Here is a 14284-nt window from a genome sequence, read left to right as displayed (position 1 = left end):
AGTGCTATGGCCTAACCGAAACTTGCAGGAGGGCCCAAGCCTTAAATTAGCTGGCAAAGTAAACATTTAAGGAAGCTATTAATAGATTATTAGTCAAAAAAAAATGCATCTCACTTTTTGATTCACTGGTATTCATGTTACTTGGCACCAGGTCAGTGGAAATCAGTGCACTAGGCATAGCCTGAAGTGTGTAGAAATGACATCGGCATGGGATTAGGCTGCAGTTCAGTTACCTAGATTATCTCTACCTTGTTTTAGCATGAAAATGAGTTTTTTACATAGGATGGTCACTGCCATGTTTCTTCAGTGGGTTTTGCACTCTGCATTTGTTTCTGTGCTGCTAGAGGCCGATTTCATCTGAGCCTTAAAATAGCTGGGTAAAAAAAAAAAAGCCAGTTCCAGTAAAAAGACTAAAATTTCTCCTTTGGTGTGTGGCCTTATGAAGAGATGCAGGGGCCCCTGTTGGAAGAATTCACCAAGATGTGAATGCAATTTCCCATAAATATGGCCCTCCAGTGTGAACCTGACTGAGGACGTGCTGATTGCGTCTATGCTGGAAAATGCATAGCAAGAGATATGTAGAGGTGCTGAGGACTTGATACCCACTTTTCACACATTTCTGGAGGGATTTGTTCTGAATTTGCCACAATCCCTCTCCATTAACTGAGCACCCTGTAAGGGTTGGACTGATGTGGATTAAAATGCTAATGTAGGTGTAGCCACATCGAGGAAACTGTAGTTCTATATCACACCAGCTTCAAAAGTACTTGTTATTCTGTTATTAATGAAGATTAAATTTGCTTTACAGCAGAAAGTATGCAGCATGAAACTGCTGGTGTGCATACATGAACAACTGCATGCCTACACTCTTGGTGAAGCCCTGATCCCATTCAAATCTACCTCCCTTGAGTCTATGAGCTTCACCATGAAGGTTGCATTGAGATTGCATCTGGCCTTGTGTTTTCCTGAAACTGCTGAGAGTTTAGCTGAATATTTCTGCAACACAGAAAAAAAAAATGCCCTAATAAATGTTTATATGGTGATTTTCATATAAATGTATATCCAGTGGTATATTAAGTACTTAAAAGCAGATTTTTGGCATGTTAAAGTGATTGCAATGTTTATTTCCTGAACACAACCCAGCACCTGCCAGTGGTCTGCAAAACCTCTGCACGGTCAAGAAAATAATAATTTCAACTTCTTCTTATGGGTAGATAATACAGTCTCTAGGATTATAAATTCAAAGGACATCAATAAATTGAACATTGCATTGCTTCCTTCTGCTAGAGTAGCGGCTAGAAAGTACTTTAATTTATGTAGTAAACAGTGACATGATGAGCAAATTATTAATGCCATGTCTTTGTTTCTTGTGGTCTGGAGTAACATGTCCGTATTTGCAGAGCTTTCACACTTAACTATGGTTTTTTAAGCCTCATAAGGCAGATTATTTTTACCTTTACAGCAGTGATCCAAAAATAGATGGAACGAATGTAAAGCAAGATATAGAGAATTTATATTCTAGAATTCAGAAAGAAAGAATAGCAAATGATAGTCCCAGAAATGTATTGGATTTTTGCTGTCATGGCTCTTCACTCTAAAATTCAGATTGCCCTCCAAGGATGAGATACTTCTAAATTTAATGAGCAATGAATATTAAATTTTCAAGCTTAAGTGTATTTCAGTTTTTGTACTGGGAGGATAATTTGTAAGTTTTCAGTGAATTATAGAGGAATATAAATATGAATTTTATTCTATGTTTAATATTTCCCCTCTGTTGCTAACAACCTGACAAGTAGAAGTGCACTGGCTGAGCTTCCTAAGTGTGTATTTCCTGTTCATTTTCAGTGTAACTGAACTCAGTAAATGCAAGAGCAATGTAGCAATACCCTTCCTTACAGAAATTTGGTATAAAGTAGTATATGCAGAATATTTCCCTTCACCACCACCAATCCCCACCCAGCATTTAAAGTGGGCTCTGAACTGACTCCGAGAAAATCTACTTGCTTGATAAGAGACAGAAATAGCCAATAAAGAAAAGTCTGAATTGGACTGAAATACTGTCATTGTTTATGGTATCTACTTCTCTGCTTTAATGTTTGAATTGCAAAACTTTTCTTCTTTTTTTTAAATTGCTTTCTCAGGAATACGCTCTTAAGTAAAATTTGGCTACGACAGCGCTGATTGGTTTCCCAAAGACTATATAAAAGATTGTTAATCAGGTCAACTAATAAGCATAAAAACCACCTCAGACATACCTTTGAGCTGTAAAAAATCCGCAAGAACCTGTTGCAATGCTGCCCTGGCCCCGAGTGCGCTGAGTCTGGCGGGGAAGAGGGGACCGCAGGTACTATAAGGGTGGCAGGGCGTCACGGGTGGGGAACGCGGCGTGCAGGCCAGGCCAGGCGAGGTGAGGTGGGGCAGCCCCGCGCTGGGAACCAGCCCGACCGACCTCGCTGCTCTCACCACCTGGCTCTGTCATTACAGAGTCCAAAAAATTGCAGTATTTATGGTAAAGTGGGTAGGCAGTACTCATTGCCTAATCCTTTGAACTGGTATTTCAGAAGGGCGACTTGTTTTCTGTAAACTATAGAAACTGTTGTTCCATGTACCGGGCAACTATTCATTTAACAAAAGATAGGTTTTTGTTATTGCAGTTTCCTACAGTATACTTTGTGAGATGAAAACTGGAAAAAGGTGTGTCTTCTACGAAATAGAGCAGCAAAATGAGTTCTATTAAGAAAAACATGCTGCTAGAAATGCATCTGATCCTATCTCCAAATATTTTCACAGTTGTAATAATTTAGGATAACAATCTAAATTCAAATTTTCTGAATTTATCAGATGTCATTATTTTTTACTTTGGAATACATAACCAGATACAGATCTAAACGTGACAACTCTTAATCCTTGCTTTAGGTTTTATATAAACAATACTGCATTAAAGTTAGAATGAGGAAGTCGGGCACCTCATATATAACTTTTAATATGCCAATCTAGTAAACCTGTGATTATTTTTTTTTATTCTTTATGTATATTTATTCTAGGCTGGTATGTGAAGAGCAACTCGAAAACGTTTCTGTATTATGTGACTGAGTGGAATGCCGTGATGTTGTTATCGGTTTCCACTTTAAATTTTTGAGGAATCAAGTGCAAATACTATTTCGTAACTTATCCTTGAGATAAGTGTTGAGGATATGGCATATACAGGAGCTGTTTTTATGGGAACAACTAGTGGTGTTTTCATGAAAATATTGCAGCAGACAAGTAGAAGGTTTTCTGTGAAATGGATCAAGTTCTACTGTTTATATATCCCTTTGGGGGAAATAAGTTGTTCGTGTGGCATGAGGTGGGGCAGGCTGTGAGGAGGGAGGATGCAGTATGATACTGTGGGTTTGGTTTTCTTTGGAATCTAGCATTCTGCTAAAGGGGGTTTTCTGCAGTGTGTATCAACAAGCTTTTGACTCATACCTATTGCTGTGTCTGGGTGGACGTGCATCTAACAGTTTGACCATGAGATCTGAAAACTAGCATCATGAATTTGTGTCCAAATTTGGATCTTATGCGGCATTAACCAAATGACAAGTGACATCCTAGGGTCAGCAGTACACTGCACACCAGCATGCACACATTATGGTGCTGAGAAGCCACAGATATTATTATATCTATGAATAGACATGTAATATTTGAAAATAGCAAGACCTTAAATATATAAGGCTGCAATTCCATTGAAGTATATCTATTACCGTGGTGTGAAAGTCATACCCCTCCAGTGCTGCCCTCAGCTTCAGCATGGGGCTTGGGAAAGTGCACTCACTCTCACTTATTTATTAGCAGTTTCATTCATCTGTTAGGAAAAGTAAAAACTGTTTACCTGAGTGACTTAATGTCTAATGGAAGATGCTGTGTTTGTGACTCAGTTCTTGGCTGAGCGTGGCACACCTGCAGCGTGGTGGCAGGATGCTGGCGCTGAGTCCTGGCCCGCTGTTCCTGGAAGGCAAAACCTCCAGAGGTGAGCCCCAGCGTGAACAGATTCAGGGCTGTGACCATATGGAGAGAGTGCCCCGGGGGTGGGAGGTGAGACAAAGCTGTCATTCAGCTGTTGCCTGTATTTATTAAGCAGCAGTTTCAATTCTGAAGAGCGTGCCTCGGTAGTAGGTGTGGTACCAAATCCATAGGACTGGTTTTATTGCTGTAAAGGAGTCTGACTGAATGAAACTGAAGAGGTAATTGAGCAGAGTATTCTGAAGGGGCCTGGCTGGCCATGCCCAGGATCTGGGGAGAGGCAGAGGAGACAGTTCCCTAGCTCCTTAATGAAAATACTAATTGCCATAAATTGTTAGGGAAATAAACGCACCATTTATGTTGACATAGTGACTCTTACAAAATATTTGGAAGAGATGTGGTCGCATAATAGTCTCAGAGTCTTGGTTTTGTCTGGGTCTTTTTCTTTCTCTGCACTCTTCTTTCCTTCCACAGCATTGAAGAGTGACCATTTATCATTCCTTCTTGACAACATCAAACTTCTGTTATACTTAGAATTGTAGCAACACACAACTAATTTTTCCTGTCTGTCTTAACCATCAAGCATCATTCTTGTCTTCTGAAAGGTTAAGAACTCTGTGAAGCACATGCCTAGAGATTTTAGTTCTTCATCAGTGCAAGTACTGGCGGTGTAAGGGCAGTAAACGTAGGGTAACTAAAATAAGAGTTAAACTTCTGGAAGTGTGCAACAGGCAGAACTGCAGTCTGTATTGCAGAGCACTGAGCAACAAATCCCTAAATGAGTAGGTCTATACTAAAGTGCTGGACAAAAAAGAAAAGGAAGTATGCCATATATTATGGGATTTAAAATTCAGAACAGCAGTTGGAGCTGTAAGAGAGGAAGCAATGTACCCTGGAAAAGGCAGGAGAGGAGGCAGCAGATAATGTTTTCTGTAGGAAGCTGGAGGCTTGTGTGTGACCCTTTAAACTCAAAATTATCCAGAACTCTTGAGCAGCAGGATTAGACAGAAAGAAACTGCCCCGTCAAAGCAATGTTAGAACATGAATGTTCTTATATTAATGTTAACGTGGTTGGATTAGTCATCTATTGTATGTCTTATTTTTCTGCAGAAGTAATTGACAAAAGTCAAGGCTTAGCATTTTCAGAGCAGGGAGATGAGGGTCAGAGATGAGTCAGTAAGAAGTGCCTAGCAACTAGGAGTGGAGGGGCTTTTTTTGCACAGAGAGCAATCAGAGATGGGTGGCGTTAGCGGGGTGATAGACTGAAATAAAGGCAGGCCAGGAAGGATCGAGGTTTTCTGTAGAACTGGGCAAATACTTGACTTTTAAAAAGTTGATGTTTTTTCAGAGTCATTTAGACTAGAAGGTTACAGCACAAGAGAAGTTTTGTGAATTGGTTTTTTCCCAACATGCTGGGGTTTTTTTTTATATACTTAAAGCTTTTGACACTACTTTCTCAGTAGCCTGTAACACAACGAAATTACCATGAATTCTCTTCTACTGTGTGAAAGGGAGTAATGCAGGAATTATTAAGAGCTCGGGTGAATCTGGAAAAGGTGCTGTAGTTGGCAGGTATAGTTAGTGATTGGGCCTCACTTGCTTCATCTATATGTGTTATTTTCTTGATCATTGCAATATCAAATGCTTCATGTACATAAGTAACATAAAAGACATCATTTATTATTATTATTCATATTACCCTAGAGCCTATTATTCATGCTGTACCAGAGCCTGAACTTAGAGACAGATCTTGATTTAAAGAATAAGTGAGTTATCCCAGATCTTAGGGGACAGACAGAATGAAATAAATAACAATATAAGATTTGTGTATATTCAACTGAGGACACCATTTGTCCACAATCTAGTATTATGTCTGGATCACAGCTGCCTCCTTTTATTTCCAAAACTTCAACATATATTTACACAAGCTGAAATCCATTATTATGGGTAGTGGTATGGTGAACTTCTGCTAACTTCTAGTCATTGGGCTTTATAGAGTATATGGATAGATTATGTATATATGCATATACATAAAGTGATGGTAGCCATATATAATATATATGTAAACCCAATAAGATGTTAAATATAATACAGAAATATAGAAAAAGGTAGAAATGTGAGACTGTCCTATTCAGCTTGAGTTAGAAATCCTCCTTCTGAGCAGCTGGCTTGCCAGAAGGAAGCAAATTTTCTCACTCCCTATTTGAAATCACTGTTTTACAGGCAGCAGTTGGACAATCCCACATTTTGTCAGGAATCCCACCAAAGCAGGGCATCTTGCCCGCAGTGGCAAACTGCAGTGTTTGGAAAAGTTGGAGTTATTTATTGGTTGTAATTCTTTTTATAGGACCTACCAAAACCACTAAGTACATGGAGACTCTGATTATGATCTCACACAAAGATTATAAATAATCATTTAAAGAAATATTTTAGTGGTGAAGCTACTCCAGTATAAAGCTGGTATAGCTGGGAAAGAAGTGAGGTTGTCTTGGTTCAAACTGGATAAAATTTGGCTCTTTATTAATGGATACCATTGTGTTATGCATATCCTTGTTTCTTCAAGGAAAGATTTTAAACCATGCAAGTTTTGAATAAAATTAAAAGCAAAATTATGATCTAAAAGGGATGGCAATGTCTCATATTAACAGGTGCCTGTCTCTCCTATGAAGATATAGCAGACAGCAAAAAAAAAAAATTATTAGATAATAATTGTAAAACAGTATTCCAAATTTAATGTGATTATCCTGAAGTTACTCAGTTTTCAGAATCCATGTGGAAAACAGCCAGGAAGTGGCTAATGACAGTTGCCATGTTACATATTTCTGATTTTCTTGAGATCTGCATGGCCTTTTTTCTTTCTTTTCCATAATTAAAATGCAGTTGATGATTTCCACAGCTACAGTCTTTCTCGAGTTTTGGAAAAGACGGAGAGCTGTATTAACCTATGACTGGGATCTCATAGACTGGGAAGATGAGGAGGTAAGACTAAACGGAAGGAAACCTGTAAATCTTGCTATCAGCATGATTTAAGTGTAAATATCAATACGTATTGTATGTCAGTAATCTGAATTTGCAATTGAGCTTATATTTGCATTTATAATGCTAGTTGCAGAATAAACAAGTATACTTGGGACTATACAAGGATACTTTGCCTTCTGCAACTAGCATTATAATTCCAAATATAATTCTGCAACTATTAAAAGTATCCTTTGAAAAACTGAGTGGAAATAATGCGCATACAGAGGACAAGAGCTACTACTGATGTCAGCACAGATACCTTTCAATTCTATGGTTTCTTATTCTGGAAGTTCCTAATCTTGGTTAAAAACAGGACCAGGACAAGCAGAGGGACAGAAACTATATTTTATAGCCGCCTGAGAGGCATAACTTACCTTTCACATTCTACTATCAACATCAGCAATAATAAAATTCTTTTATTCCTTTACTTCATAAATCACTAGTGAATATAGCTGTAATTTAACTATATTGGTGATTCAACTGCAGTCTGTCAATAAAGACTTCATCATTACTTGCTTTATAGCTTTCCCTAGACATGTATAGGTACAAGCTGGTGGCTTTTAATAGATGGTTTCATATCACAAAAAGTACCATCATAAGTGGCATTAATTTAGAGTTTTCTTATCGATTTCTGCAGAGAAACTACTGTTTAAGTCATTATTATGACCCATGATCCTTTTAATGCCCTCACACAGTGAGGAAGGCTGTTATGGTTTATTTTCTTTGTTGGTCTCTGGCACTGTTTCCAAGGATTTTCAAAAGAGCAAATGATTTATTTTGAGTTGGAGCATTATAAAAAATATAAATTCCCTACTTTATAACAAGTCTTTATAACACATGTGTCTGAATTGGATACCTAAGTGAACTTAGTACAACAAATGGAATCTACCCTGTCATTCCAGGAAGAGCTGCGCCCCCAGTTTGAAGCTAAATATTCCCAAGTGGAAAGAGTAAATCCCATCACAGGAAAACCCGAACCTTTTCAGCCTTTCCCTGATAAGCTCAGTCGACTGATGGTGTCTGTCTCAGGAATATTTTTCATGGTAATGTTTAATAATACTGGCATTGTTGTAGCTGTAATCTTATTCTGATGTAAATGGTAGTGCAAGTCATGAGTGCATTCATTAAGGTTAGTGGATTTACATCATATAGGCAAAACTGATTGTCTCAGCCTTACTGCTTGTTTATGGATCTCTTTCTTTTTAAAGATGTAATATGGTTACGTTGTAAAAGAACAGTAAAGAAATGTTTTAATTCATCAATCTAGTATTTTTGTTCTCTTAAAGTCTGCTCACCCCAACAAATGTTAATCTTTAAAACACTCATTAATTTATTAATGCAATGGGAATTATTTCAGATATGATTTATTTTATTCTAATATCTCTGTTTATAAACACTTACCTGTAGATTTCACTGGTCCTTACTGCAGTGTTTGCAGTTGTGGTGTATCGTCTGGTAGCCATGGAACAGTTTGCTTCTTTCAAGTGGTATTTCATCAAGAAGTATTGGCAGTTTGCAACATCTGGCACTGGAGTCTGTATCAATTTTATGATCATCATGTCACTCAATGTTGTAAGTCTTCTGTTCTTTTAAAGGAGGGATTAATGTTAAGGAGTGATTTTTACAAGGTTATTGAGTTCACTGTATATCAGATACATACATGTTCTTGGTTATTCATATAGCAGTGCCTGAAGCTAGTATTTCAGGGGCGTTTCCTCTTCTAATGCTAGGTTTTTCTGTACTGCCTACTTAATTTGTCACTACACATCTTTGCTTATGTCACCAAGTCACAGTGGTACAGACTACTGCTTTCAACATTTGTGGTGGTTTTTTTACATACCTTTTACAATACATCTCTCATCTCAATGGAACTACGTTATTTTCTTGGCTGAGAATTTTCTGGTTTTTCAATTGATAACTTTGAATTCTTCCCTTCTTATTTAAAAAGCAGTTGTGATACCAGTGTTGCATAGTCCTGGAACCACTGTGATACATAATTTTGGTTTAAGCTTTTCCTGTCATGTAAGCACGGGTTTAATCATTTGCTGTGGTAGCACAATGTATGTTGATATAAACTTTATTCCTTCCACTGCAATAAAATTTATAATTTTTCTATTCCCGTGTGGGTACAAGCAGGTAAAAAGAAACAGCAGCACAGCAAACAACGGTTTTTAATTCTGTTAAAGACATTGTGCATTCATTGCAACAAGAAAGCATTCTTCAAAACAGGCTGTCATTATTTCTGTTATTATATATAATAATTCTAAGTCATAAAAAGTAGATTCAAGTGAACAACCACACAAAAGCTATTGAAAATAACTTGCTATTAATAGTAAATATGAAGGAAATCTTTTTCAGAGTTGGTAGCTACTTTGGGCTGTGTCCTTTATGATAATCAATATATAGACAGATAAGGAAGCTTTCATTTGGAGGCTGATATCCCTACCAGTATGCACGTTGATGCAAAGGAAAACTGTATTGTGTAAAGGCTTTTCCCTACTCGTAGTTCAGCAAGGTTTGTTCCTGAAGTTAGGGAATAAGCATCTAACTGTTGATATCTGTGCATTTCTCTTGATTTATTGGCTCTAGATTTATCTTTATATTTAATGTATATACATCCATTCATACATTTACATGGATAAAGACAACAGGATAATAGAAGCTCAATGAAGTCTTTATAGGAAACTATACATCCACACTTGGCTAGGATATGACCCTCCTTTCTCTGTCCATACCATGATGCTGTAGGGCTACAGAACACCCATGCATTTGATGCTTGTTTTTATTCTGGATTTGACATCACAACAGGCAGCATGTACTATACTTACACCATCTCTTATTTCTGTTTTAGGTATATGAAAAGGTTGCCTATCTCCTGACAGACTTGGGTATGTGGGTCTTTGCTAGTTGTATGGTTCTTGCTAGTTTGGCATATACCTTTATATTTCCATAAAATAGGGTTTTGAAAACTACGTGTAGTACAATTCTGGCATTTTCCTAAGCAAGTGAGAAATACCAGAGAAAGAAATGCTATTATTATTTCACTAAGGAAATAATAGAAAAGAAAGGGATTTATTCTTATACTTCTACTTTTTTATGGTTTGTAGTATAAATTGAAAAAAAAAGTCATGTGAAACAAAAGTAAAAACATTCTTTCTTAGAATGCTAAAACATTTTTTCAGTTTTTCCCAAATCCTTTCGTATTTTTATTGTAATTTTTTAATTTGAACATTCATATAAAAAAAATGGGTTAAGATAAAATGAAGTAATAAATTTGAAATTTATCTAATTCTGTCACAATAAAAATTTATACTGAAGCCTCTAGTTGTGATTCAGTCACAGAGGTAAAGCTCTCTAGCTTATAGAAAACACGAAAGCAAAGACAGCATTTGAGATCTCCTACCATGTGAATATGTTGCCTTTTAGTGTTTCTTCTTACATACTCTCTTTTAGCCCGTATCAAAATATGCCGTTGATCTCGTTATCGTTTAAAAGCCAGCTCGCTGCTTAAATTCAACAGCTCCCTCTTCTGGTTAAAGTATTGAAGAGCAGGCATTAAACAAGATGCTCAAAACTTCATGTTTCAGATAACAGGCAATTGAACAAGTTAGAAAGATTCAGAATGTATAGTCAACTTACTCAAATTATTAATATATTTTTTCAGATCCCATTGATTTATAACCATATCGTTACAGACCAGGGTATGGAAAAGAAAATAATGATTTCATTTAAGTATACACGGTGATTTTCCCCAAAATATATAAAAGAATTTAAAAAAAAAATAAAAAAAAAGACTTATTGAATTAGGCATTATGAGAGCATCAGGTGTTTGAGCTAGGTAGCTCACTCCACTTTCTTTTACATCAGGGATATGGAGAGCATCCTAACTTCTGAGGAACCAGTGTCCATATGTAAAGCTACTGTCCTGTATATTTGTATCCTGATTTAGTCAGCATTAGACCAAAGTAATAATGTAGTACAAATTATAACTGAAAAATCCAGGAACTGTAGACTTCCAACTCATAAAAGTGCTTTAAACTTTTATGAATGTACTGTATTCCAAGTCTGATACATCCATCAAAGAAATTTGAAATTTTTACCAAAACCCAATTAAATTTAAATAACCAAGTTCTAATTCAGACATAAATAATGTTCTACAAACCATAAGGAAGAACATCCAAGGTAGTGCAGACCCAGAAACAATACTTGTAGCCCTACTACACATTTCTACATTTCTTTCTCAAAAAAAAAACCAAAAACAAACCAAAATAAGAATCTCCATCCTTTCCTTGTTGAATTGTTTGATTCTAACGCTTCACAAGCATTATGATAGGGCATTGAGGGTGAAGTTGGGGTCTTAGAGAAGTATTTAGAAGGCAAGATGCTTGGGTGGGAAACCAACTGGCTGTTGGTTGTCTCTTTTCCCTCTGCTTTCCTTGGCAGCCCCTGTCTATTGCTCTGCTGATGCCAAGTGCTTTTCTTGTTGTTTGCATTTTTTTTATTGTGTATTAAATACTTTTTTTAAATCAAGATATATGTAACCTTAAAATTAAAGACTCTGACTGATTTCAGAACCTTTTCATGGAAATGGAACAGGTGTCTTCCCAGAGAGTTTTGTCCTATTCTGTACCAAGAGGCTTATATCTCCTGTTTCCACATAGAACCAACCATAGTCTGAGCTGGGATAATGCTTTGTGACTTGCAGGCTGCACTCTTTGAGAAAAAAAAAATTAGTTACAACTTGATGGGGCACCATGACTTGAAACCATCACGTGTCTTGTTAGTGTTGATTGATGCATGAGCAACATTAGGCATAACTCAATTTCGGTTTTGTTTATATAATATATGTTGTATCTTTCCGCAGAGCACCCTAGAACTGAGTCTGAATGGGAAAACAGCTTTGCCTTGAAAATGTTTCTCTTCCAGTTTGTCAACTTGAACAGCTCCATCTTTTACATTGCCTTTTTTCTGGGCAGGTAAGTTATCGTTGCTAACTGCTCTTAAAGGAAAACTTGCACAGAACTGGTATTCTTTGCTAATTTTATAGGTTTGAAGAAAATACCATGACAGTTCTAACTGCAAGATTTAGATCAAGTCAGTTTCCGAGGATAATCAATAACACAAAATTAATGTTTTTAACTATATGTGGGTGTTGGACCCTTGAAATCTTTAGTCATGAGACTAAGACAGTAAAACATCTGTTCTTTTAAGTGGGTCTATGTACTTGACTTTCCTACTAAATGAAAATACAGCAGCTTTGAAAATACAGCCACTTCCTCAATGTGGGTCTGCATTTAGCCCTGTGCTATTAGGCTTTATTCATTTTGTTTCTTGTTTATTCCCCTTTAGTTACATTTCCCAGGATCCATTCCTATAAATAGTAAATAGTGTCTGGTAGGTCTTATAGAAGAGGAGGAAGAAATTCTGGCCTCAGTTTCTATGTGTATCTTTAGCTCAGAGCATAAGATACTGGACAAGTCTAACCTCGCTTCATCTTCAGTTTCATTATGATCAGACTTATCTTTCCGGCAGAACCCACGGAGTATTTCAGAGCACCTTCTATAAATCTTATGATATCATTGCCATTTGAGATTGTTTGAAAGAAAAAGCCCTCTATTAAAAACTGTTGGTAATACCTGCTTGTCACATCCAGTGATGCATTTACCATACAGTTTCTAAACTTCTTTGTGTCTTGCTGTTTTCTGTGTCTCGTAGGACCAGGCATGGGGACTTTTCTCTCTCAAAAATAACTTATCACTGAGGTCATTAAGAATTGTGATTCAGTTCATTACACAAGAATCTGTTAGATCTGTAAAAAGCATTTAGTTATGGTGGGTTTGGAAGCAATTTTGTGCTTGTATGTCTGAGAGTGCAATCCAGTGCACACTTCATGTGGGCAAGCAGAATCTCTGTTCTGCAGTAAATTCCTGTGTATTGCAATGGCTTATCTTCTTAGAAGTAGATTAGAGAGTCTGAATATCTAACATCTAAAACCTCTGAAGCTAGGATTTTTGTTCTGGACATAATAAAAGCTTAAGATTGCTTGCAAAATGATGGTCCTTGTTTGCATTCTGAAACTACCATATCCTACAGACATCAGCTTTAAGCCTGTGTGATTTAAAGTGTTTATATGTCATGACTTTGCTCAGTGGATGTTGTAAAACAACTAGGGATACAGGGTGTTCTTGGAATGTCCATTGAGAAACAGAAATCTTATTTTCCAGATTTGCAGGCCGCCCAGGAAAGTACAACAAGCTTTTTAACAGATGGAGACTGGAAGAGGTAAGCAATCCTATTTTGTGCTCTTGTGAAATTTTTGTTAAGTCAAAAGGAAATGGCTGAAGGGCATGAATTACGTCCAGTCTGAAAGATTTATCATTCCATCTAAGTGCTGTGAAGAATAAACTCTTATTTATAGCAAAGGATAGGAAATAGGAGATGCCTTTTTCCTTTTTCATTCTCCACTGTGCTGAGTGACTCTGCATGAGACATGCAGTTCTTTCTGCCTCTCTCTTGGGGAAGAGCAAACAGGGATAGTCCCTTACCTCACAGGCACTACCGAGTCCTACATGATTGGAATCTCCTGGGTATGTGGATTATTTTGGGGTGGAGGACATAAGTATAATGCCATCAGCTTTTTTATCAGCTTTCATTCTCCACTGTGCTGAGTGACTCTGCATGAGACATGCAGTTCTTTCTGCCTCTCTCCTGGGGAGGAGCAAACAGTGATAGTCCCTTACCTCACAGGCACTACTGAGTCCTACATGATTGGAATCTCCTGGGTATGTGGATTATTTTGGGGTGGAGGACATAAGTATAATGCCATCAGCTTTTTTATCAGCTTCTTAAGTTTCTGCCAGTGTAAAAATACTAATTTAAAAGAAGATAAATACACTTTCAAGCTAAATTTTGAAAATACTGTTAGAATTGCGCCTCCCTTGATATCACTAGCATGCTGAAGTTCTCTCGTATCTCTGAAAAGCAGGTTTCTTCTGTTGAACCTTGGTAGCCACAAAGTAAAATAGAATAACTTTGTATTCCATGATCAAAAAAATACAATTCAGTTCTCCAAGAAATAATATGTGTAAAGGTTGTTCAACCAAAATCTGTATTAATATTTCTGTTATTAAATTAATACTTCTTTTAATATTTCTGGAGGTTAGTGTTTTTCACCAAACATATTTGAGTATTTTCCATTTGCCCTGTGGACAAATAAAAAAATAAAGGAATAATAAAATAAATAATAAATTAAAAATTCTGTTAT

The 14284-nt window shown here is 36.8% G+C and overlaps 1 protein-coding gene across 1 annotated transcript in view; it reads left to right on the top strand.

Annotated features, from left to right (window-relative positions):
- Positions 1 to 14284, top strand: part of ANO3 (anoctamin 3) — a 105141-nt gene that overhangs the window by 75169 nt on the left and 15688 nt on the right. The window contains exons 16-21 of the mRNA XM_014953785.1: positions 6899 to 6981; positions 7923 to 8063; positions 8428 to 8592; positions 9872 to 9908; positions 11885 to 11996; positions 13245 to 13302. Coding sequence (XP_014809271.1) covers positions 6899 to 6981; positions 7923 to 8063; positions 8428 to 8592; positions 9872 to 9908; positions 11885 to 11996; positions 13245 to 13302 — 596 coding nt within the window. The remainder of the gene's footprint in view (positions 1 to 6898; positions 6982 to 7922; positions 8064 to 8427; positions 8593 to 9871; positions 9909 to 11884; positions 11997 to 13244; positions 13303 to 14284) is intronic.

Source organism: Calidris pugnax, unplaced genomic scaffold, assembly GCF_001431845.1.
Source record: "Calidris pugnax isolate Ruff unplaced genomic scaffold, ASM143184v1 scaffold268, whole genome shotgun sequence".
In the NCBI taxonomy this organism is placed as follows: Eukaryota; Metazoa; Chordata; class Aves; order Charadriiformes; family Scolopacidae; genus Calidris; species Calidris pugnax.
Note: the sequence above shows the minus strand (reverse complement) of the source record. Positions and strands in the feature narration are given on the sequence as shown.